Below are 26,200 nucleotides of genomic sequence, written 5' to 3'. Positions count from 1 at the left end.
TCATCCTGTGGATGGTAGTGGTTAGTTTATTGTGTACCTCATAATCATCCTGTGGATGGTAGTGGTTAGTTTATTGTGTACCTCATAATCATCCTGTGGATGGTAGTGGTTAGTTTATTGTGTACCTCATAATCATCCTGTGGATGGTAGTGGTTAGTTTATTGTGTACCTCATAATCATCCTGTGGATGGTAGTGGTTAGTTTATTGTGTACCTCATAATCATCCTGTGGATGGTAGTGGTTAGTTTATTGTGTACCTCATAATCATCCTGTGGATGGTAGTGGTTAGTTTATTGTGTACCTCATAATCATCCTGTGGATGGTAGCTGTTAGTTTATTGTGTACCTCATAATCATCCTGTGGATGGTAGTGGTTAGTTTATTGTGTACCTCATAATCATTCTGTGGATGGTAGTGGTTAGTTTATTGTGTACCTCATAATCATCCTGTGGATGGTAGTGGTTAGTTTATTGTGTACCTCATAATCATCCTGTGGATGGTAGTGGTTAGTTTATTGTGTACCTCATAATCATCCTGTGGATGGTAGTGGTTAGTTTATTGTGTACCTCATAATCATCCTGTGGATGGTAGTGGTTAGTTTATTGTGTACCTCATAATCATCCTGTGGATGGTAGTGGTTAGTTTATTGTGTACCTCATAATCATCCTGTGGTTGGTAGCGGTTAGTTTATTGTGTACCTCATAATCATCCTGTGGATGGTAGTGGTTAGTTTATTGTGTACCTCATAATCATCCTGTGGATGGTAGTGGTTAGTTTATTGTGTACCTCATAATCATCCTGTGGATGGTAGTGGTTAGTTTATTGTGTACCTCATAATCATCCTGTGGATGGTAGTGGTTAGTTTATTGTGTACCTCATAATCATCCTGTGGATGGTAGTGGTTAGTTTATTGTGCACCTCATAATCATCCTGTGGATGGTAGTGGTTAGTTTGTGTACCTCATAATCATCCTGTGGATGGTAGTGGTTAGTTTATTGTGTACCTCATAATCATCCTGTGGATGGTAGTGGTTAGTTTATTGTGCACCTCATAATCATCCTGTGGATGGTAGTGGTTAGTTTATTGTGCACCTCATAATCATCCTGTGGATGGTAGTGGTTAGTTTATTGTGTACCTCATAATCATCCTGTGGATGGTAGTGGTTAGTTTATTGTGTACCTCATAATCATCCTGTGGATGGTAGTGGTTAGTTTATTGTGTACCTCATAATCATCCTGTGGATGGTAGTGGTTAGTTTATTGTGTACCTCATAATCATCCTGTGGATGGTAGTGGTTAGTTTATTGTGTACCTCATAATCATCCTGTGGATGGTAGTGGTTAGTTTATTGTGTACCTCATAATCATCCTGTGGATGGTAGTGGTTAGTTTATTGTGTACCTCATAATCATCCTGTGGATGGTAGTGGTTAGTTTATTGTGTACCTCATAATCATCCTGTGGATGGTAGTGGTTAGTTTATTGTGTACCTCATAATCATCCTGTGGATGGTAGTGGTTAGTTTATTGTGTACCTCATAATCATCCTGTGGATGGTAGTGGTTAGTTTATTGTGTACCTCATAATCATCCTGTGGATGGTAGTGGTTAGTTTATTGTGTACCTCATAATCATCCTGTGGATGGTAGTGGTTAGTTTATTGTGTACCTCATAATCATCCTGTGGATGGTAGTGGTTAGTTTATTGTGTACATCATAATCATCCTGTGGATGGTAGTGGTTAGTTTATTGTGTACCTCATAATCATCCTGTGGATGGTAGTGGTTAGTTTATTGTGTACCTCATAATCATCCTGTGGATGGTAGTGGTTAGTTTATTGTGTACCTCATAATCATCCTGTGGATGGTAGTGGTTAGTTTATTGTGTACCTCATAATCATCCTGTGGATGGTAGTGGTTAGTTTATTGTGTACCTCATAATCATCCTGTGGATGGTAGTGGTTAGTTTATTGTGTACCTCATAATCATCCTGTGGATGGTAGTGGTTAGTTTATTGTGTACCTCATAATCATCCTGTGGATGGTAGGGGTTTGTTTTGTGTGTACCTCATAATCATCCTGTGGATGGTAGTGGTTAGTTTATTGTGTACCTCATAATCATCCTGTGGATGGTAGTGGTTAGTTTATTGTGTACCTCATAATCATCCTGTGGATGGTAGTGGTTAGTTTATTGTGTACCTCATAATCATCCTGTGGATGGTAGTGGTTAGTTTATTGTGTACCTCATAATCATCCTGTGGATGGTAGTGGTTAGTTTATTGTGCACCTCATAATCATCCTGTGGATGGTAGTGGTTAGTTTATTGTGCAGCTCATAATCATCCTGTGGATGGTAGTGGTTAGTTTATTGTGTACCTCATAATCATCCTGTGGATGGTAGTGGTTAGTTTATTGTGTACCTCATAATCATCCTGTGGATGGTAGTGGTTAGTTTATTGTGTACCTCATAATCATCCTGTGGATGGTAGTGGTTAGTTTATTGTGTACATCATATCCATCCTGTGGATGGTAGTGGCTAGTTTATTGTGTACCTCATATCCATCCTGTGGATGGTAGTGGCTAGTTTAATGTGTACCTCATATCCATCCTGTGGATGGTAGTGGCTAGTTTATTGTGTACCTCATATCCATCCTGTGGATGGTAGTGGCTAGTTTATTGTGTACCTCATATCCATCCTGTGGATGGTAGTGGCTAGTTTATTGTGTACCTCATATCCATCCTGTGGATGGTAGTGGCTAGTTTAATGTGTACCTCATATCCATCCTGTGGATGGTAGTGGCTAGTTTATTGTGTACCTCATATCCATCCTGTGGATGGTAGTGGCTAGTTTAATGTGTACCTCATATCCATCCTGTGGATGGTAGTGGTTAGTTTATTGTGTACCTCATATCCATCCTGTGGATGGTAGTGGTTAGTTTATTGTGTACCTCATATCCATCCTGTGGATGGTAGTGGCTAGTTTATTGTGTACCTCATATCCATCCTGTGGATGGTAGTACAAGAGCATATGGATACACAATAGGCCTAGGAACTAGGCCCCAAAAGGGTTAACAGGTGTACAATTGGATTTTTATCTACAGTTCACTTATCAGTTTCAAGGGAATTTAGGAAATTTGCTTAGTATATCTGGTATCTTATTTTCATTAATAAGATATATTGACATATCACATAGATTGTTATACTATCTCTGTACTCACCTAATTGTGATTACAGGGGTCGAGACTCAGCTCCTGGCCCTGCATAGTGAAAAAGTAAACTTTTAGTATGATACGACGATTAAAAATTCCACAATGTTGTATACCATACATAATATAATGTAAAAAACAGCCACCAAATTACCTGTGAAAATTTGTGTGGACTGCCTCCAAGTGAGTCACCTGCCCTGGCAAACTCTGTTGACACCGAGCTCTGAGGTGGGTACCTCAGCCTCACAAGTGGCTTATAGGACAGATTTTCACAAATGATTGATGTTGCAAGAAACTCGCCTGCATGCACGTATAAAGGACTAACTTGGTGTTGCAGCATATATCCTGATCTTCAACTTCCCTAAGCTTAGCCTTAGCCCCTTTGGACTTCCCCTCAGAAACCACGTGCAACCGGGAGCCTTAATTCCTGCAATATTCATTCGTTATTAGTGTCCTGCCTGCACCTCAGAAATTCCTATATCCAAGAGGGTATGTATCCCCTAGTATAACTATGCAGACACAGACACTAGCTTCCAGACTGCAGTGAGACACTGGTACTTACTGGGCATGCACTGCCTGTTGCACACCGGGCCCACAGATCAAACTCACTCACAATTCTCCCCAGACACTGGCCAGAAATCTACGATATAAAGTGGAGGTCTTGTCTTACTGTATGGGCCTGACGGAGGTCATCTACGGTACATCGAGGTGCCTCTACCAGATTTCCCCAGGTCTCAAATGTGAAGACACGTGGGGGCGCCATCTGCTGATCACAGCACGTCTTGTCCAGTTGGTGTCTGTCTTAAGAAGAACGAGCTGGTCTCTCTTCCAGACCCTCGTCTCTTCATTCAAACTAGGGCTGCCAGTTCTCCCTAGCTAACTTATCCTAGTGTTTGCCTACATTATCGGCCTATTACTACCTATGTTAAGGTCTTAGGTCTACATTATTATCTACAGTTGCCTTAGTAAACCTAATATTAATATACCTGGAGTTTACCTGGAGAGAGTTTCAGGGGTCAACGCCCCCGCGGCCCGGTCTGTGACCAGGCCTCCTGGTGGATCAGCGCCTGATCAACCAGGCTGTTGCTGCTGGCTGCACGCAAACCAACGTACGAGCCACAGCCCGGCTGATCAGGAACTGACTTTAGGTGCTTGTCCAGTGCCAGCTTGAAGACTGCCAGGGGTCTGTTGGTAATCCCCCTTATGTGTGCTGGGAGGCAGTTGAACAGTCTCGGGCCCCTGACACTTATTGTATGGTCTCTTAACGTGCTAGTGACACCCCTGCTTTTCATTGGGGGGATGGTGCATCGTCTGCCAAGTCTTTTGCTTTCGTAGTGAGTGATTTTCGTGTGTAAGTTCGGTACTAGTCCCTCTAGGATTTTCCAGGTGTATATAATCATGTATCTCTCCCTCCTGCGTTCCAGGGAATACAGGTTTAGAAACCTCAAGCGCTCCCAGTAATTGAGGTGTTTTATCTCCGTTATGCGCGCCGTGAAAGTTCTCTGTACATTTTCTAGGTCGGCAATTTCACCTGCCTTGAAAGGTGCTGTTAGAGTGCAGCAATATTCCAGCCTAGATAGAACAAGTGACCTGAAGAGTGTCATCATGGGCTTGGCCTCCCTAGTTTTGAAGGTTCTCATTATCCATCCTGTCATTTTTCTAGCAGATGCGATTGATACAATGTTATGGTCCTTGAAGGTGAGATCCTCCGACATAATCACTCCCAGGTCTTTGACGTTGGTGTTTCGCTCTATTTTGTGGCCAGAATTTGTTTTGTACTCTGATGAAGATTTAATTTCCTCATGTTTACCATATCTGAGTAATTGAAATTTCTCATCGTTGAACTTCATATTGTTTTCTGCAGCCCACTGAAAGATTTGGTTTATGTCCGCCTGGAGCCTTGCAGTGTCTGCAATGGAAGACACTGTCATGCAGATTCGGGTGTCATCTGCAAAGGACGACACGGTGCTGTGGCTGACATCCTTGTCTATGTCGGATATGAGGATGAGGAACAAGATGGGAGCTAGTACTGTGCCTTGTGGAACAGAGCTTTTCACCGTAGCTGCCTCGGACTTTACTCTGTTGACGACTACTCTCTGTGTTCTGTTAGTGAGGAAATTATAGATCCATCGACCGACTTTTCCTGTTATTCCTTTAGCACGCATTTTGTGCGCTATTACGCCATGGTCACACTTGTCGAAGGCTTTTGCAAAGTCTGTATATATTACATCTGCATTCTTTTTGTCTTCTAGTGCATTTAGGACCTTGTCGTAGTGATCCAGTAGTTGAGACAGACAGGAGCAACCTGTTCTAAATCCATGTTGCCCTGGGTTGTGTAACTGATGGGTTTCTAGATGGGTGGTGATCTTGCTTCTTAGGACCCTTTCAAAGATTTTTATGATATGGGATGTTAGTGCTATTGGTCTGTAGTTCTTTGCTGTTGCTTTACTGCCCCCTTTGTGGAGTGGGGCTATGTCTGTTGTTTTTAGTAACTGAGGGACGACCCCCGTGTCCATGCTCCCTCTCCATAGGATGGAAAAGGCTCGTGATAGGGGCTTCTTGCAGTTCTTGATGAACACAGAGTTCCATGAGTCTGGCCCTGGGGCAGAGTGCATGGGCATGTCATTTATCGCCTGTTCGAAGTACTAACAGTAAAACTACCTACTCCTTCCCTGAAGAGTAAATCTATAAATTAAATAAATGCCTACCAACAATCCACGCCAACTAGAGAGAATGCTGTTTGTTTGGGAGGGTTTAAGGGCCACTCAGCTCAGCCGTTCCAATACGGCCATGTCGGATCGGTCCTGTGGAACTTTAGGGACCAAATAAATTTCCACATTACCTTTCCAAAGTAACTTTTGTGGTTAATATTGATCATTATAGTTGATTAAACACTTATATTAAACAGACAAAAAAAACTAGTGGATTTTATATTCGCGGCGAAGCGCTAAACCCTCAAGAGGGGAAAACAGCACGTAAGGAATGAGATTTAACTAGGTTCTTGATTCCAGGAATTGGAGTGCTATGTAATCCTGGACATTTATTCACATAATTAAATTATATCGTTGAGCCTCGATTTAAAATAAATAAAATTCCGAATTTTCTTTTGTATTCGATTTGTTTTCTGTTTAAGTTTGTTAGAAATAAATAACTGAAAAGCCTTGGATCTTAGTAAGTTTATTTAGATACAGGTACACATAAGTACAATTATCATAGTGTAAATTACTCAGAATAACCCAAAAAAAAGTCAGACAAAGTGACTTATTTCCATTGTTGTCTTTGTAATATCTTATTATTTAAAGCCTAGCTGTAAAATAACATCTATGTCTCTATATTACGGAGTGTGACGAAGTTATGAATGAAAAATATATATTCTGTAGTGACCCCATTGGCTCTAAGTCACTGTGACCTTTTTTGGGGTTATCCTGGGTGATTTACACTATGATAACTGCACTTGTGTACCTGTGTCGACATAAACTACCTAGAGAATAACTAGAAACTAGTAATATCTTCACTACACTAGAAAAAATGAAGCCATCCTCTCTTGGGTCTAACCTGATCATCTCTCATGTCTCCCTTGCGCAGGTGTGTGAGCCTGGCGGGTTTAGCGCTTCGTGGCGACTATAACAACAATAATGTGATGTTTGAGGAGGCGAGAGGTTGCAACCGAGGGCGGGCGAGGGTGTAAAAGAGGGCGTCTGCCTCGCCTCTGTCTCAGTCGCTGTCTGGTGGTGTGTGCTGATACAACACTGTGCTCCAACCAGTGCTCACACACACACACACTCGCCGACCTTACTGGGGTGCTCCCTGCCCTCCTCTTGACACACACCTGTGGACCTTACTGGGGTGCTCCCTGCCCTCCTCTTGACACACACCTGTGGACCTTACTGGGGTGCTCCCTGCCCTCCTCTTGACACACCTGTGGACCTTACTGGGGTGCTCCCTGCCCTCCTCCTGACACACACTCACCGACCTTACTGGGGTGCTCCCTGCCCTCCTGACACACACTCACCGACCTTACTGGGGTGCTTCCTGACACTCGAGGACATTACTGCGGTGCTACCTGCCTTCCTCTTGACACACTCGCGGACCTTACTGGGGTGCTACCTGCCTTCCTCTTGACACACTCGCGGACCTTACTGGGGTGCTACCTGCCTGCTTCCTGACACACTCGCGGACCTTCCTGGGGTGCTCCCTGCTTACCTCTTGACACACTCGCGGACCTTGCTGGGGTGCTTCCTACCTGTCTCTTGACACACTAGCGGACCTTCCTGGGGTGCTCCCTGCTTTCCTCTTGACACACACTTGCGGACCTTATTGGGGTGCTCCTTGCCTGCCTCTTGACACACTCGCGGACCTTACTGGGGTGCTCCTTGCCTACTTCTTGACACACTCGCGGACCTTACTGGGGTGCTCCTTGCCTGCCTCCTCCTGACACACACGGACCTCTCTAGTGCTCCACCTGATATACCGACCTTACTAGGTGTTCCACCTGACACCTACCTCACTACAGTGCTCCACCTGACATATGGACCTCACTAGTGCTCCGCCTAATACACCGACCTCAATATAGTGCTCCACCTGACACGGACCTCACTATAGTGCTCCAACTGACACACCGACATCACTGTAAGTAAATTTATTCAGGTATATACAAATACAGTTACATAGATTATCATACATAGCAGCATATGTGTAGAGAACCCGGGATAACCCCAAAAAAGTCAAAATGACTCATTTCCATTGGAGTCCTGTCTTCACCTACACCTCATGTGAGTATCCGCAGCAGTCATTCTCTTTCAACCATATTTTGTAGTGCCGGAGGTCGCTGCTATTTAAGCTACAGCGTGTGTTGCAACTATGCGAAGGACGCGGCTATTTAAAAGTACTGTTGTGTTTGTAGGTGTGACCACACTGATCTGTTGACATCGCTTTTTTTGTATCTTATTATCTGCTACTGAGTTCAAATATCATCGCTCCCCGGCGCCTGGTGTCACATCTAACTTATTGTGTAAAAAAAAATAATTATTCCCCTCAAGAGAAGATTCTTGATGCTGGCGAGGGGATCTTGATCCAAAGACGTGGACCTGTTCTTTCCTTCCTTTCCTCAAGTGATGTATAACCTCTACGGGTTTAGTGCCTTCCCGTGAATGTAACTGCATTGAAGTGGGAGCAGTAAATCCGTCAGGGAGGTCATACAGTACTAGGAGAATGGAAGGTAATCAAGTTCAATTTAAGAAAGAGAAGGACAAGTTTAGTTTTAGCTCGAGTTCTTTTATCAGCATCATGGACCCTTCCTTGAGGGGATAATAGGAATAAGATGGATTAAAAAACAATTATTTGCATAAAAAAGTACTAAACCCTTATGAAATCACAGAGCGCCGCATCAAACAAGATAGGAAATGTACCATGAGTATCCGGGAAACGCTAAATGCTTGACATTTTGAAACTAAATGATGTGAATTGCGTTTAAATTTGTTTTTCACATCGTATATACCATTATTTTTCAGTGTGTTCCACTGTATACCAATGTATATCAGTGGGAAGGAAGACTTGGTTAAAAAGATATTAGAAATTCCTACTTTTAAAGTGCGTGATACATTACACCCCTTTGAGGAGGATATACTCTGAGAAGTGTATATTTTTTGGTGTACTGTTTTAGGGATTAATTTATTTTTGACTTGTGGTAAATGTGACATGTAGCCTTAGTGACAGTCATATAGTCAGTGTCATCAACCAGCCGACATCACAGGATTGAAGTCACTTCAAGCCAATGTGTCATTTTGTTTGCATTACATCGTTTATAATTTCGTTTGTGGAAATTAGTGTTTATGGCGTCGACTGAACAAATCTGGTGTTAGTTACTTCGGCCTTCAACCACAATGGCAGGAATGTTCTATAAAAATGTTTATTCAACAACTTGACTTTTCTTCACCATTGTTGGCAGTGCGACATTTCGATCCATCCCGTTTACTGCTTAGAGAAAAAAACAAGTAATTATTGCTATACACACCTTGAGGGAGTTGCTTTGACGTCAGTGAAGGGCTCTTGATCCAAAGAATCGAAGTTATCCTCCCTTGAGCCTTCCATTCCCAACTGAACTACATGACCCCTACGGCTTTGGAACTCCTCCCATAAAATAAAAGAAATAAAGCCTCAAGAACCCTAATGGAAATAGGTCACTTTAACTTTTTGGGGATTATTCTATGTACTTGACACTATATATGATAATTGTACATATGTGTATCTGTGCCTAAATAAACTATACCACTATACCACTCATTTATCCATACCTCACCTATGCTATTTGTGCTTGGGGATCAACTGCAGCAACTCACCTAAAGCCAATAATAACCCAACAAAAAGCCGCAGTAAGAATAATCACTAAATCCCATCCCTGGCAACACCCCCCCCCCACTCTTCATAGATCTAAACTTACTCCCTGTTCAGTACATCCACACTTACTACTGTGCAATCTACATCTACAGGAACTTAAATTCCAATATTAACCTTGACCTAAAACGCTTTCTTGATAGTTGTGACAGAACCCACAGGCATAACACTAGACATAAACATCTCTATGACAATCCCCATATCCGACTAAACCTTTACAAAAATTCAATGTATGTCAAAGGCCCAAAAATCTGGAACACCCTCCCTGAATACTCTAGAACTGCAGACACATTCATCACCTTCAAAACTACCATTAGAAAACATCTTATCTCCCTGATACACCCCGTCAACTAATTACATGAATACCACATGGTGGTTCACACTTACACTCACCCACTTGAACATAAACACAGAAATATCTATCTTAATCTTAAAATAATGAATCCTAACTAGTCATAAGTTGGCCTGTGATACTCCAATACTGAAACTATGTATTGTGCGAAAACAAAAGCATTCACATTGCTAAACTCACAAACTAGTATTTAGTCACTTAGCCTTAATACCAACTTACCTCTTAATTTGTAATATTTTAAAGTTAAGAATTAATCTAAGTCTGCCCGAAATGCCCAGCCATGCTAGGTGTTCTAGTGGCCCCCTCTGTAATTAGTATTTTAAAACATGTAAACCATACAATATCCAAATTCTGTAAACTCAGTATTGTAATCCTTATAGAGAATAAACTTGATTTGATTTGATTACTAACCACGACGAGAAAGTTTACTTCAGATACCCCCAATATGTGGATATTCAACCTACGTTTTCCTTTTAAATTCAATGGCGAGTTTGTATATATGAAAGAGATTCGATCATTTAAAGCCTAACAATTATTTATTACATATTAAAGGTAAAAAAAAGTGAGGAATCTTAGTTTAGTGGGGGGCTTTTAGCTTACAATTTCAGTTCCAGGTATATGGGCGTCTCCTCATATCTGTTGTTTCCTGTACATGTAACAGTTAATAGGATTCTGGGTGATAGTCTCCTTACACCTGTTGCTCCTGTTCGCCTAGCAGTAAATAGGTCCCCAGGTGATGGTCTTGGAGCTATTGTCCCTGTTTACCTAGCAGTTAATAGATACTTGGGTATTAGTCTCCTTACCCCTGTTCACCTAGAGGTAAATTAGGTACCCTAGTGTTAGTTTCCCTATAACTATTGCCTCTTGACCTAGCAGTAAATAGGTATAGGGTGTTAGTCTCCTTCCATTCATTGCCTATTCTCAGTAAACAGGTACCTGGGCGATAGGTGCTGACTTTTTCTTTTGGGCTACACTAGGTAATATACACTATGTATGATAATTGTACTTATGTGCCTAAATAAAACTTACTAGCAATAAATAAGTACCCGAATTTTTACCAAATTTTGAGGATGAACAGAACTTAGACTATAAATTAGACGATGTAAAGAAAAAAGATAATTACAAAAGGCCAAGTTAGATTTTTAACAAGCTGGACACGAGTGATTTTTCATTATAATAATAATAATAATAATGGACACGAGTGACAAAATGTAATATATTCTCATTTGACAGACACGTACTCACCTATGTGTGGTTGCAGAGGTCGAATTACAGCTCCTGGCCCCAATATATTTTGTTTCAGATGAAGCAGCTCCAGAATTCATTCATCAGGTTCCTAAAAAGAGATAAAAGTCCTAAGTAAATTTCTTTGGGTAATTCCATGACAAATAGATCATGATAAAATAATCTAATATTTGTAAATCTTTGCTAAATTATTTAAAAAAATTGGAATATATTAGATAAGTCATATAATTATTGATGTGATAACGAGCCTGGATCCAGTGTTATTGGGGACTGGTTTGATCCGTGAGGGTGGAAAGTGGGAGGAATTATGAGGGTGGAAAGTGGGAGGAATTATGAGAGTGGAAAGTGGGAGGAATTATGAGGGTGGAAAGTGGGAGGAATTATGAGGGTGGAAAGTGGGAGGAATTATGAGAGTGGAAAGTGGGAGGAATTATGAGGGTGGAAAGTGACAGGAATTATGAGGGTGGAAAGTGACGAGTTATGAGGGTGGAAAGTGGCAGAATTCAATTGCGTGGAGAGTGACTGGGAGTGTTAGGGAGGGTAGAGGTTGGGTCCGTGAGGACAGTGCCCTGAATGCCCAACATAGTAAGGGGACTTTCTTTACAATATACAAAAAAAGATGTATTCCAATAACTGTAGCCAAACAAATTGTAAACAATGTAAGGGAGGTGGAATATTCAACAAGTCTTCAACAAGTCCATGTATATATATATATAAATCTTTATTTTCCTTGTGTGTGTGTGTGTGTGTGTGTGTGTGTGTGTGTAAGTAATGCTAAATGCTATAATAAACTCAGGAAAAGTACTTTGACTCAGTTCATTTATTTATATGTTTAATAATAATAAAAATGTACCCATGTTGTGTAGACTGTTCACGTGATCATGTTGTGACGTGACGTCACACGTCTGGCAGCTGTGGACTCAGAGTTGCCAGAGGTACGATCAAAACCATATAAATAAATAAATAAATAATATATCTATATATATATATATATATATATATATATATATATATATATATATATATATATATATATATAAAATATAAGATTTTATATATGCCTTTTGTTTCGGCATTCAATATACTCAGTAGTTATTTAATATAAGTAAGTTTATTCAGGTATACACAAATACAGTTACATAGATTATCATACATAGCAGCATATGTGTAGATTATTATTATTATTATTATAATCAAGGGGGAAGCGCTAAACCCGGAGGATTATACAGCGCCTGGGGAGGGATGTGGAAGGCATTCAGGCTTAATTCGGGGAACTGGAGCACAGATCCAATTCCCTAAATCAAGAGCCCCTCACCAACATCAAGGAACCTTCCTTGAGGGGAGCATATGTGTAGAGAACCCGGGATAACCCAAAAAAGTCATATATATAGAGGTGCCCCCAGGATGGGTATGTTTACCTGGATTTAAATTTATGTTTACCTGGAGAGAGTTCCGGGGGTCAACGCCCCCGCGGCCCGGTCTGTGACCAGGCCTCCTGGTGGATCAGAGCCTGATCAACCAGGCTGTTACTGCTGGCTGCACGCATAATATGGATATTACACTGAAGATTAATCTCAGTAGTTGACTATCCCAAGAATAGCTCAATCTTGGCAGGAAAATTAAATTTTTGAAATCTGCTGAAATATTTCGTGTCTGTCAGTGCATGTGTTCATATATCTATGATTTGGTCTATAACATGGTCATTATATAGTAATTATACACCTGGAATTTGGTAGAATGATAGGATTTGCTTTCGATTTTTTAACCCGGCGGGTTATTAACCCCCCGAGATTTTTTGGGGGGTTAACCCCCAAAAATTTTTGGGGGGTTATCCTAGGTAATTTACACTATGTATGATAATTGTACTTATGTATACCTTTACCTAAATAAACTTACGGTTTATATAGCTATGTCATCGACATAATATGCCTTATGTAGTCTAAGATAACCTAACCCTGTCTAGGCTAAGCAATAAAAAGGTGTTAGTAAATAACGTGAATAAATTTGGTTTGGGAAGAACGAATTGAAATTGAGGTATTGAGATAAAGATAACAAGATTTGATATCTTCAACACATCCATATCTGTACGATAGCCATGAATTACCCATACAGGTTTACCGCTTAATGTTGATATTGTTCATTTGACGTTATTCTACTCTTACTACTACTGTTAATGCTGCTACTACTATTATTGCTACTATTGTTACTGCTGCTGTTACTACTACTCTTACTATTACTACTACTACTGCTACTCTTGCTATTACTACTGCTACTCTTACTACTACTCCTGCTACTCTTACTACTACTACTCTTACTACTACTCCTGCTACTACTCTTACTACTACTCCTGCTACTCTTACTACTACTACTCTTACTACTACTCCTGCTACTACTACTACTACTACTCTATTACTACTGCTACCCTTACTACTACTACTGCTTCTACTACTACTCCTGCTACTACTACTCCTGCTACTACTACTCCTGCTATTACTACTACTGCTAGTACTACTACTCCTGCTACTCTTACTACTACTCCTGCTGCTGCTACTACTACTACTCCTGCTACTACTACTACTCCTGCTGCTACTACTACTACTACTCCTGCTACTACTCCCACTACTACCAACATCGTATGTTTGGCAGCGAGACATTGTTTACTTTACATTAGAACTGTGTTCTAACGTGTGCTTTAGTATTTATAAAATTATATATAGTAATATACCTTGACGGTTGTTTTGGAAAGTAATTACTTGAAACAACTGTATATATTTTGGTTCATATTCTTAATTAAAATAAGATAAATAAGATAAGATAGTGTTTATGGTTCTTGTTGACAGTTCCGAACACAGTCATCTATTTAAATGGCTAGAACACAGGTTGGAGTTTTAAATATTTTTTAAGTAGCTAGAATATATTAGTTTTTTAATATTTTTCCATATTAATGATAAGTTTACTTCACAATAAGGTGCATTAGTTGTAATACTAGCTTAATAGTGCATATTTCCTAGAAAAAATGTAATATTAATTGTATTAAAAAATGACCAGCACGAACTTCAGAATTTGGTAAAAATTTTAATTAATAAAGTTAAATGTAGAAAAAATAATCCATGTAATTATGAACAATAGTTACAAAGTTATGTTGGTTTACAGTGCAATATTTACCTTCCATTGAGGTGCAAGAGTTATATAAGTAGGTTTATTTGAGGTGTAGCCGGTGAGGGGCTCTTGATCCAAGGAGTTGGGCTCCTCTTCCTTAGATCGAACCAGATTAGCTCATTCCTTCAGGCGCTGTATGAGCCACATGGGTTTAGTGCTTCCCAGTGGATGTAATATTTAATCCTGCTGTACCTCTCAACCCCTCAAGGAAGGTTCCTTGATGTTGGTCAGGGGCTCTTGATTTAGGGAATTGGATCTGTGCTCCAGTTCCCCGAATTAAGCCTGAATGCCTTCCACATCCCCCCCCAGGTGCTGTATAATCCTCCGGGTTTAGCGCTTCCCCCTTGATTATAATAATAATAATGGACCTCTCAAGGGAGGTTCCTTGCAGTGGCTGAGGGTTCTTGATCCAAGGAGCTGGACCTGGATTCCCAGACTCTGTACAAATGTTATATTTTTAAACGAACTCCCCTCGGAACTCCCCCGGAACTCTCTCCAGGTAAACTCCAGGTCAAGGGAGGTACCTTGACGCTGGTGAGGGGCTCTTGATCTAGGAATTGGATCTGTGCTCCAGTTCCCTGAATTAAGCCTGAAGGAATGACTCATAACAAATTATATTCCATCAAGCCAAATTTAGGTTCCTGGTCTTCTTATCATCGATGCTGAGGTTGGGAGGCTACGCTCTCCCGTCTTCGCATCGGGCACACTTGTCTCACTCACCAGTATCTCATGGAGAGGCGCCCAGTTCCACTCTGAGAATTGTCGGGTTCCAATTTCAGTTCGCCTCAGTCTGTTAGACTGTTCTGTCTATCAATAAGCACGCAGAATTTACCTCCGATGTTGTAGCCGCTCTAACGCCCTCACTTTATCTTCCCTCCTTGCTGACGGACCCACAGCTGCTGGTATGAAATTTGCGCTGTGAACTTATGTTACAAATTCATTGCTTGTCATCATGGTCAATTTTTTTTTTTTTTTTTTGAAGTGACTGCTGCTTGGCTGGCAGGAGTCATGCATGTGTTCCAAGTTTTGTAGTCCTGATTGTTCAAAAACATTATGTCAAGAGAGATACACAATTCTCCAGACTTCAATTATCATGCTTAAACTTTTTTTTTTTTTTTAGATGTCACCACACAATATAACAATAACATACTATATAGCAATAACACCACATAATTATTGGAGGCCTGGTCATGGACTAGGTCACAGGGGCATTCACCCTCATAATACCCTCCAGGTATACTCCAGGTAACACCACACAGTATAGCAGTAATCCCATGTAATATAAATCTTTCAATAAACAGTACATTTTAAATTTCCAGGGGGATGTAAGCGCTTCAACCATTGGGAATTTACAAAAAATTATTGATACACAAACTATTGAAGTCTGGACACCCTAAGATTTGTTTGGATTTTTAACCCAGAGTAAGGAGGGTTAGCCATTCAAGATAACCCAAGAAAGTCGGTGTGTCCTCGAGGACTGTCTGCCTTATTTCCAATGGGGTCCTTTAATCTTGTCACCCAGGATGCCATCCATACCATTTGACTAACATCCAGGTACCTACTTACCATTAGGTGAATAGGGACTGCAGGTGTAAAGAAACATGCCCAACATTTTCACCCACGTCAGGAATTGAACCATAGACACTCGGTGTGTGTACGACAAGAGTGCTGCCAACTGAGCATAGCTCTGCTTTGGTAGCTACAGATAGGCAATTGTAATGGGTAATTACTCAATACATCTGCTGTAGAATATATATTTTATAAACTAACAGAATTGAAAAAAATTTCAGATAGAGAAAGCAGTGTTTAAGCAAGCATCATGGTGAAGGAGGGACCCGCGGCTCTGCCGTCACCTGGAACACCTACTGCACTTCCCATTTTAAAAGAATTCCTTAACCAGAGGGAGCATTTGAATTCAGAAAGTGGTAAGAACAATGGTGTTATTTTATAGAATAGCCATAATATGAATACTTGGTAAAGCTGCTGTAATACATTTGCATATAGAGAATAAATGTTTCAAGTAAGGTATTACAGCCTCTCCTCACTTAACGATGGAGTTCTGTTCCTAAGATCATGTCAGTAAATGAATTTGTCACTAAGCAAGGAGCATACTGTAATAGTAGTGGGTTTGTGTCAGCCATCTTCGATATTGTTTTAATGTCACCTTTGCACCATTTATAACATTTTTAGTATACAGTGGACCCCTGGCATACAATGGCATTGGTATACGTTAAATCCGGTATACAGTGGACCCCCGCATAACGATGGCATCACATAGCGATTAATCCGCATACCGCTTGTTTTAATCGCAAAAATTTTGCCTCACATACCGCTTAAAAACCCGCTCACCGATTTTCGTCCGAGACGCGTCCAGTGTGCGGCCTGAGCCACGCTCACATGTTCCGCCGGTGGCATTGTTTACCAGCCAGCCTCCGCGGTAACATCCAAGCATACAATCGGAATATTTCGTATTATTACAGTGTTTTCGGTGCTTTTTCTGGAAAATAAGTGACCATGGGCCCCAAGAAAGCTTCTAGTGCCAACCCTACAGCAATAAGGGTGAGAATTACAATAGAGATGAAGAAAAAGATCATTGATAAGTATGAAAGTGGAGTGCGTGTCTCCGAGCTGGCCAGGTTGTATAATAAACCCCAATCAACCATCGCTACTATTGGTGGTACAGCTGCTGCTGCTGCTGCACTGTCAGCTGCTGCTGCTGCTGTAGCATCGTCTGCTGCTGCTGTAACATCGTCTGTTGCTGCTGTAGCATCGTCTGTTGCTGCTGTACCACCGTCAGCTGCTGCTGCTGCTGTAGCATCGTCTGCTGCTGCTGTAGCATCGTCTGTTGCTGCTGTACCACCGTCAGCTGCTGCTGCTGCTGTAGCATCGTCTGCTGCTGCTGTAGCATCGTCTGCTGCTGCTGTAGCATCGTCTGCTGCTGCTGTAGCATCGTCTGTTGCTGCTGTACCACTGTCAGCTGCTGCTGCTGCTGCTGTAGCACCGTTGTTGGTGTGGCTTATTGAGAATACCAAGAAACAATTAACCCCAGAGGATTTGCCACCCAGGATAACCCAAAAAAGTCAGTGTCATCGAAGACTGTCTAACTTATTTCCATTGGGGTCCTTAATCTTGTCTCCCAGGATGCAACCCACACAAGTCGACTAACACCCAGGTGAACAGGGAAAAATGCCTGGAACTAGTGCTCATATTGGTGAATTTAAAGCCAGCAAAGGTTGGTTTGAGAGATTTAAGAATCGTAGTGGCATACACAGTGTGATAAGGCCTGTTCTGGAAGAAAATGCCAAACAGGACCTACAGTACTCAGGAGGAAAAGGCACTCCCAGGACAGTGTCTCATCAGTCATTACTGCATCTTCAATAAAGGTAAGTGTCATTTATTCTTCATTTAGTAGACTAGTACATGCACAATATATACTGTGCATGTACTACTCTACTATTGTGCATGTATCCTTCTCTTTGTGTGTGGGAAAATGTATATTTCATGTGGTAAAAATTTTTTTTTCATACTTTTGGGTGTCTTGCACGGATTAATTTGATTTCCATTATTTCTTATGGGGAAAATTCATTCGCATACCGATTATTTCGCATAACAATTACCCCTCTTGCACGGATTAAAATCGTTATGCGGGGGTCCACTGTACGATACATTTTAACGCAAAAATTTTGCCTCGCCACTCGTTAAAAAACCCGCCACACGCGATTCGTCCAGGATGCGCCCACGTGAGGCCTGAACTGCCCTGTGCGTGCCAGTGTTTACAAGCCAGCCAGTGTGCTCGCATCTAAGCATACATTCGGTACATTCCATATTATCACAGTGTTTTTGGTGCTTGTTTCTGCAAAATAAGTCACCATGGGCCCCAAGAAAGCTTCTAGTGCCAACCCTGTGGTAAAAAGGGTGAGAATTAGTATGGAAGTTAAGAAAGATTTTGAAGGGTTTGGGGCTAACCCTGAGAAGCCTATGCCAGTTGTGGAATCCATTGTGCCTACTTCAAAAATTAAGGAAATGTGTGCAAAGTGGGTTGAACTGCAAACCTTTATGGATGAAAATCACCCTAACACAGCTATTGCAAGCCGTGCTGGTGACTATTACAGTGACAATGTTGTGGCCCATTTTAGACAAATCTTAAAGGGACGGGAGGTACAGAGCTCTATGGACAGATTTGTTGTGCGACAGAGGTCCAGTGACTCTCAAGCTGGTCCTAGTGGCATTAAAAGAAGAAGGGAAGTAACCCCGGAAAAGGACTTGCTACCTCAAGTCCTAAATATTAACAACTTCGAAACTCTCCCCTCCTCCCATCCCATCAATCATCACCAGATCTTCATTAAAGGTAAGTGTCATGTATTCTATTGTTAGTAGAGTACTACTAACTGTGCATGTCTTCTTCAGTTTGTGTGCATTAAACTTAATATTTCATGTGGTAAAACTTTTTTTTTCATAGTACTTTTGGGTGTCTTGCACGGATTAATTTGATTTCCATTATTTCTTATGGGGAAAATTAATTCGCCTTCGATAATTTTGGCATACGATGAGCTCTCAGGAACGGATTAATATCGTATACCAGGGGTCCACTGTATTTTTAAATGTTTACACAGTAGTGTGCTGTATATTGTAATAAAATGAATAGAGGAAATCAGCTCTAATATACATTATTTAGGTATGCATACTGGTCAGAGAGACTGTCGTAAGTCTGAGTTGTCGGTAAACAAGTACATCATTGAGGAAAGGCTGTATTACTGTGTATAAAATGTTTCAAGTAAGGTATAAAATGACACAGTACCATGGCTGGAGCAATACACAAATAACCTGCGCATAGGTGAAAGAAACTTCTGACGATGTTTTGGCTCGACTTCGGTCCAAGTTGGACGGAAATTTCGTTGTAAGTTTCTTTATTATAATAAATAGAATACAGTTGGTTCCTCATAAATTGTATGTTTGATGTTTTGCAAGCAAGTTGTTATACCCTCGAAATAATGGACCTTTCTGTAAAGAACTTCAGAACAAAATCCACTGAGTCAATTGGTTTGTGAGCAATGGACAAAGTGTATTGGATTTTGAATTGTCCAATATTGTTATTATCACAGCAAAACAATCTCTTTATCCATGAAAATTGCCATTTTCAGCCTTCTCCCTATTAGTCTGTAATATTGAGGAATGACATTATACAGAAGATAATAGTACTGTTTAAGGATGACTATGTTCAACATATTTGTACTGAGTAACCAGTTGTTAAAATTTATTTGTTTGGAAGAGAGTAAAGTAAAATAAAGTAAAGTAAGGAAGTTAGTTTATTTAGGTGGAGGCACATGCATATAAGTCCAGTTATCAGTCATAGTTTAACGTGTATAAATTACGTGGGATAACCCAAAAGTCGAAGTGACTTATTTCCATATATGACTTAAGTTATTTGTACACAGGAACCTCCTGCATCTAGAGAAACATTATGTGGTCATCAGAGATTTTTTTAAAATTTTGATTGCAACTGTTTTAATTTTTTTTTTCAGATCATTCTCACGCAGATGATGATGCCCATCTTTATAACATGCCAGAATATCTCACAGGATATCACAGCCTTAGCGAGAAGATTCAGAGTCGCATTGAGTCAAATGACAAGTTCTTTTCACTTGAATTCTTCCCTCCAAGAACAAAAGGTGGTGCTGTCAACTTGCTGGCCAGGTGAGAGATACTTTTATTAACCCGTAAACGGTCCAAGCAGATCTATGTTCACATGTGTAGTGCTACAAAAGTAGATCTACGTTTTTTTTACATATTTTCAAATATAACAAAAAAAAGTAGTTCAAAGTTTTTTTACACATTTTCAAATGTAAAAAAACAAAAAGAAGATCTACTTTTTTTACGTACTTTCAAATGTTGAAAAAATGTACATATACGTTTGGACCGTTTACGGGTTAAATAAAAGATCATTATGTTCTCTTTCCTGGGACAGAAATCTGTTAATATTTATATTAAAACTTAACAACCATGTTATCTTTTCCATGGGAAAAAGTTATTTGTTGTGCAGTGTTTATTTAGGTGATAATAGGCAAAATAGAGTATCATTTACTACCAGTATGTAAATTCTTTTATTTTTTATCAAGTTGTGCAGTGGAGACAGGCTAGACTGGGGTAATATTACGTTAGGTTATATAATATATACAGTATATCTCAGTTGCAGTGCAATCAAGGTATATATACGTATACATATATATTAGGTAGTAGGTTGGTAAACAGCAACCACCCAGGGAGGTACTACCGTCCTGCCAAGTGAGTGTACAACGAAAGCCTGTAATTGTTTTACATGATGGTAGGATTGCTGGTGTCTTTTGTCTGTCTCATAAACATGCAAGATTTCAGGTATGTCTTGCTACTTCTACTTGCATTTAGGTCACACTACACATACATGTACAAGCATATATATATACACACACACCCCTCTGGGTTTTCTTCTATTTTCTTTCTAGTTCTTGTTCTTGTTTATTTCCTCTTACCTCCATGGGGAAGTGGAACAGAATTCTTCCTCCGTAAGCCATGCGTGTTGTAAGAGGCGACTAAAATGCCGGGAGCAAGGGGCTAGTAATCCCTTCTCCTGTATATATTACTAAATTTAAAAAGAGAAACTTTAGTTTTTTCTTTTGGGCCACCCCGCCTCGGTGGGATACGGCTGGTATGTTGAAAAAGTTGAAGAAATATATATTTAGCTCTTAATACCAGGGAGTTTTCTTAAACATAGTAAGTAATACAAGTATGACCTCACACTGTACTTAGGCATGAAGACTAACTCATAATACCATGGTGGAACGTTTTTAATCTATGTTGAAATTTGGAAAGGGAAAATTTAACATCTTGATCTGCCCTGTAGTACTACCAAGTCTAATTTAAATAAGGTTTGATTGCATTTATTGTTTAAAAATGGATGAAAAATAAGTTTACCTAACTTGTTAATGTCTAATTTAAATAAGGTTTGATCGCATGCGTGAAGGTGGTCCACTTTTCTGTGATGTCACATGGCACCCGGCTGGCAATCCTGGCGGAGACACAGAAACTTCTTCTTTGACCATAGCAGGTATGGCAACCTTTGTCACCCTTCATAAGCTTGTTGTCAGTGTTTGCAAATTTTGTGTTGTACAAGTTGTCTTAAATTGAGGATGTTGAAGTTCAGAAGGTCATCTGAGCTGTGATATCAGCACACTTCTGGAAAGACAGTGATTGAATGAATAACAGTGAGTATGTTTCCTCTTTGAGAAACCATTAGATTCATTCCAACCATTACAGTACTTTATTGTACTAAAGATTCATTTATATTCTAAAAAACAAATTGAAAAATACTGACAAGTTGTATGAAAACAGTTGAGGAATGTTATATCGTTAGTGAGTCTACAAACCTAGAATGACAAGACTAGTGCAAAGACTGAACCCAGAGTTGCATACCACTCTTAGGAAGCCAAGAGATGAATGTATCACTTATGCTTGCTGAGTTAATTGTAGATAATTTATTTCCTAGTAGATGTTGCAGGTGTATGGTGTAGGAGGTAGGTTACTGAAAGCAGTGAAGACTTTTTACAAAGATAGTGAGGCTCAAGTTAGAGTATGTAGGAAAGAGGGAGATTATTTCCCCGTAAAAGTAGGCCTTAGACAAGGATGTGTGATGTCACCGTGGTTGTTTAACATATTTATAGATGGGGTTGTAAGAGAAGTAAATGCGAGGGTCTTGGCAAGAGGCGTGGAGTTAAAAGATAAAGAATCATACATAAAGTGGGAGTTGTCACAGTTCCTCTTTGCTGATGACACTGTGCTCTTGGGAGATTCTGAAGAGAAGTTGCAGAGGTTGGTGGATGAATTTGGTAGGGTATGCAAAAGAAGAAAATTAAAAGTGAATACAGGAAAGAGTAAGGTTATGAGGATAACAAAAAGATTAGGTGATGAAAGATTGGATATCAGATTGGAGGGAGAGAGTATGGAGGAGGTGAATGTATTCAGATATTTGGGAGTGGACGTGTCAGCGGATGGGTCTATGAAAGATGAGGTGAATCATAGAATTGATGAGGGGAAAAGGGTGAGCGGTGCACTTAGGAGTCTGTGGAGACAAAGAACTTTGTCCTTGGAGGCAAAGAGGGGAATGTATGAGAGTATAGTTTTACCAACTCTCTTATATGGGTGTGAAGCATGCGTGATGAATGATGCAGCGAGGAGAAGGCTGGAGGCAGTGGAGTTGTCATGTCTGAGGGCAATGTGTGGTGTGAATGTAATGCAGAGAATTCGTAGTTTGGAAGTTAGGAGGAGGTGCGGCATTGCCAAAACTGTTGTTCAGAGGGCTGAGGAAGGGTTATTGAGGTGGTTCGGACATGTAGAGAGAATGGAGCGAAACAGAATGACTTCAAGAGTGTATCAGTCTGTAGTGGAAGGAAGGCGGGGTAGGGGTCGGCCTAGGAAAGGTTGGAGGGAGGGAGTAAAGGAGATTTTGTGTGCGAGGGGCTTGGACTTCCAGCAGGCATGCATGAGCGTGTTTGATAGGAGTGAATGGAGACAAATGGTTTTTAATACTGTACTTGACGTGCTGTTGGAGTGTGAGCAAAGTAACATTTATGAAGGGATTCAGGGAAACCGGCAGGCCGGACTTGAGTCCTGGAGATGGGAAGTACAGTGCCTGCACTCTGAAGGAGGGGTGTTAATGTTGCAGTTTAAAAACTGTAGTGTAAAGCACCCTTCTGGCAAGACAGTGATGGAGTGAATGATGGTGAAAGTTTTTCTTTTTCGGGCCACCCTACCTTGGTGGGAATCGGCCAGTGTGTTAATAAAAAAATTATTTCCTAGTACTTTTTGTCTAATATGCTGGCTGTCTACCACTGAGGCAGGGTGACCTGAAAAAGAAACACTTTCACCATCATTCATACTTGTGCTTGTTAAAGTAAAGTCATGTAAAGAGAATTATTTGACTTATTGTATTGTATTACTGTGCTGTTACATGAAAATTTTTGTTTAAGATGTGTCACTTGTATCCAGGTGCTGCACTGAACTACTGTGGTCTGGAGACAATGCTACATATGACCTGTTGTAGTATGACCAAGACGGAGATCACTAAACACTTGAAGCGAGCTAAAGACATTGGAATCCGCAACATCTTAGCTCTGAGAGGGGGTAAGTTGTCTCTTTATTGATAGCAACTGGTCATTGTTTGCAACACCATTCACTCAAACCAGTACACATCTTCTTTTGTGAACTTTTGAAATACGGTATTTATTATTTCGCCAGGGAAATCCTAATACAACATTAATTTAAAAGTGATCATCATATTCTTAAATTTGTTGTTGGATGATGCTGGGTCCATGAACCTCAGACTTAAGATATAAATTTACAGCAGATCTATTAGTTAACTTTATTTTATGTACTTTGCTTCAGACTATGGTGTGGAGACGTTGATTTTAATGGTTATTGATCGTATTTAATTTGCCACTGTATATGAAACTGTTAAGAGGGTGTATATATCAAGAGTGGGAGGATGGAGGTGGTGGTCATCCCAGGAATGGTTGAAGGAAGGAGATGGAGATTTTTGAGTGCCAGGGCCTTGTGCATCCAAGAGGCTTGTGTGAGGAAGGTAATATGAAGGGATTTAGGGAAACTGGTTAGCTGAACTTGAGTCCTGCAAGTGATTAGCACAGTCTCTGTGCTGAAGAAGGGGTGGGAATGTTATGATTCAGAGGATCATTTGAATTATGATGTCTTTGTACTTCTGGCAAGACTGCTGTTGAGTGAATGATTGTGAATGTGTTTTTTTTTTTCTGTCATCCTTCCTCAATGGAAGATGGCCAGTGTTTAAAAAAACTTGAAAATCTAGAGTTTGTGCAGCATTTCATAGGGGTTGAGTCCCAACTCATAACTTTCAGTGTCAATGATGTCTTCCACAGTGACACAAACAGTGATTACACAGATGTGCACAGATACTAAATAGTACAGTATTTGTTTCAATTTCCTCTACAGCATCTCTTTTTATCTTAAATTTTCTAGCCATAGCTTTTGATGGGCAATGTGTGATGTAAATATTATGCAGAAAATTCGGAGTGTGGAAATTAGGAGAAGGTGTGGAGTTAATAAAAGTATTAGTCAGAGGGCTGAAGAGGGTTTGTTGAGGTGGTTTGGTCATTTAGTGAGAATGGATCAAATAGAATGACATGGAGAGCATTTAAATCTGTAGGGGAAGGAAGGCGGGGTAGGAGTCGTCCTCGAAAAGGTTGGAAGGAAGGGGTAAGGGAGGCTTGGACTTCCAGCAGGCGTGCGTGAGCGTGTTTGATAGGAGTGAATGGAGACGAATGGTATTTGGGACCTGACGATCCGTTGGAGTGTGAGCAGGGTAATATTTAGTGAAGGGATTCAGGGAAACCAGTTATTTTTATATAGCTGGACTTGAGTCCTGGAAATGGGAAGTACAATGCTTGCACTCTAAAGGAGGGGTTCGGGATATTGACAGTTTGGAGGGATATGTTGTGTATCTTTATACGTATTTGCTTCTAAGCTGTTGTGTTCTGAGCACCTCTGCAAAAACAGTGATTATGTGCGAGTGAGGTGAAAGAGTTGAATGATGATGAAAGTATTTTCTTTTTGGGGATTTTCTTTCTTTTTTGGGTCACCCTGCCTCGGTGGGAGACGGCCGACTTGTTAAAAAAAAAAAAAAAAAAATTCAGGGATAAACTAGCAGCAAAAGTGGTGTAATTCAGAGGGTTATTTGAACTAGGATATCACACACTACAGCAAAACCTCGGTATAGGGGATTTGGGATAAAACAAACAAAATCTGTGGCTGGACAACATTTGGAAGCAACAGACAGTCTGTTAAATTCGGGATTGTCTATTATTGTTATGGTCCACAGGGCAAATAAATTTCATATTTAGTGGTCTTTGTCAAGTCAGAATAATCCATAGTTTTTGCAGACAATTCTAAATTTAATAGACTGTTAAAGCCAGAATTATCCATTAATGTTGCAGTCCACTGGGTAAATTTATTTTTGAATATACATAATGGCCTTAGTTCATTTAATCTGCATATTGTCCATTTCTGGCACTATAGTGGAAAAATATTCTCATAATTTAGATTTAATAGACATTTAGCTTTAGCAAACACTCCTCCCTATTAGTCCATTAGAATGAGGTGTCACAGTTACTGAATGAATATCTTTTCTTGGGTCCATCCTATTTTGATGGGGAAATGGCTGATGTGATAATAAAGTAGAGAAAGTCGTGTACTGTACAGTATTTTACTTTTTCAGATCCTCCACATGGTGCTGAGGATTGGGTCCCACCTGAGGATGGGTTTAATTATGCATCAGATCTAGTCAGGCACATCAGAAAGGAGTTCGGTGATTATTTTGTAATCTGCGTTGCTGCCTACCCCATGGGTCATCCTGAAGCCACGTCTTACGAAGATGATATAAAGTATCTCAAGGAGAAGGTTGGCATTACTTATTTCTCTTACTGAGGAATGGATGTGTGAGCAGTAAAAAAATTCTAAAATCTTTTTCTTTAGTGGGTTTGCAGTAGATAAGAATTTACTGAAACAGTTTAATATTTTTTCGTTTAAAGCTGATTTTTACTTCAGATTGATCACTTATCTGTTATAATATAGCATAAACCTCATTTTATTAATACTGTAAAAGTCGCCTATCTTGTACAAATTTCCTCACATGTTCTCCACTCTTATTACATATAACAGTCCTCCAATTCATTATATTTTATATACATTATTAATGTACATTCTCCATGGGGAAGTGAAACAGAATATTCCTCTGTAAGCCATGCGTGTCATAAGAGGTGACTAAAATGCCGGGAGCAAGGGGCTAGTAACCCCTT

At 40.2% G+C, this 26,200-nt stretch overlaps 2 protein-coding genes across 5 annotated transcripts in view; one reads left to right on the top strand and one right to left on the bottom strand.

Moving 5' to 3' along the window:
• LOC128703785 (non-lysosomal glucosylceramidase) overlaps positions 1-26,200 on the bottom strand; it is a 291,380-nt gene that overhangs the window by 160,769 nt on the left and 104,411 nt on the right. The window lies entirely within an intron of this gene.
• LOC128703779 (methylenetetrahydrofolate reductase (NADPH)) overlaps positions 6,929-26,200 on the top strand; it is a 43,790-nt gene continuing 24,518 nt past the window's right edge. The window contains exons 1-6 of one of the 4 annotated variants that reach the window (XM_053798602.2): positions 6,929-7,825; positions 16,136-16,270; positions 19,868-20,039; positions 21,323-21,426; positions 23,364-23,498; positions 25,621-25,802. In XM_053798602.2, coding sequence (XP_053654577.1) covers positions 16,165-16,270; positions 19,868-20,039; positions 21,323-21,426; positions 23,364-23,498; positions 25,621-25,802 — 699 coding nt within the window. In that variant the 5' untranslated portion in view covers positions 6,929-7,825; positions 16,136-16,164. Of the gene's footprint in view, positions 7,826-7,855; positions 7,969-13,941; positions 14,066-16,135; positions 16,271-19,867; positions 20,040-21,322; positions 21,427-23,363; positions 23,499-25,620; positions 25,803-26,200 lie in introns of those variants that run through there. The other 3 variants (XM_053798599.2, XM_053798600.2, XM_053798601.2) reach the window with 3 other exon arrangements.

This window comes from Cherax quadricarinatus, chromosome 87 (genome assembly GCF_038502225.1).
Source record: "Cherax quadricarinatus isolate ZL_2023a chromosome 87, ASM3850222v1, whole genome shotgun sequence".
Classification (NCBI taxonomy): Eukaryota; Metazoa; Arthropoda; class Malacostraca; order Decapoda; family Parastacidae; genus Cherax; species Cherax quadricarinatus.
The sequence above is the reverse complement of the archived record's forward strand: the minus strand, read 5'-3'. Positions and strand labels throughout refer to the sequence as shown.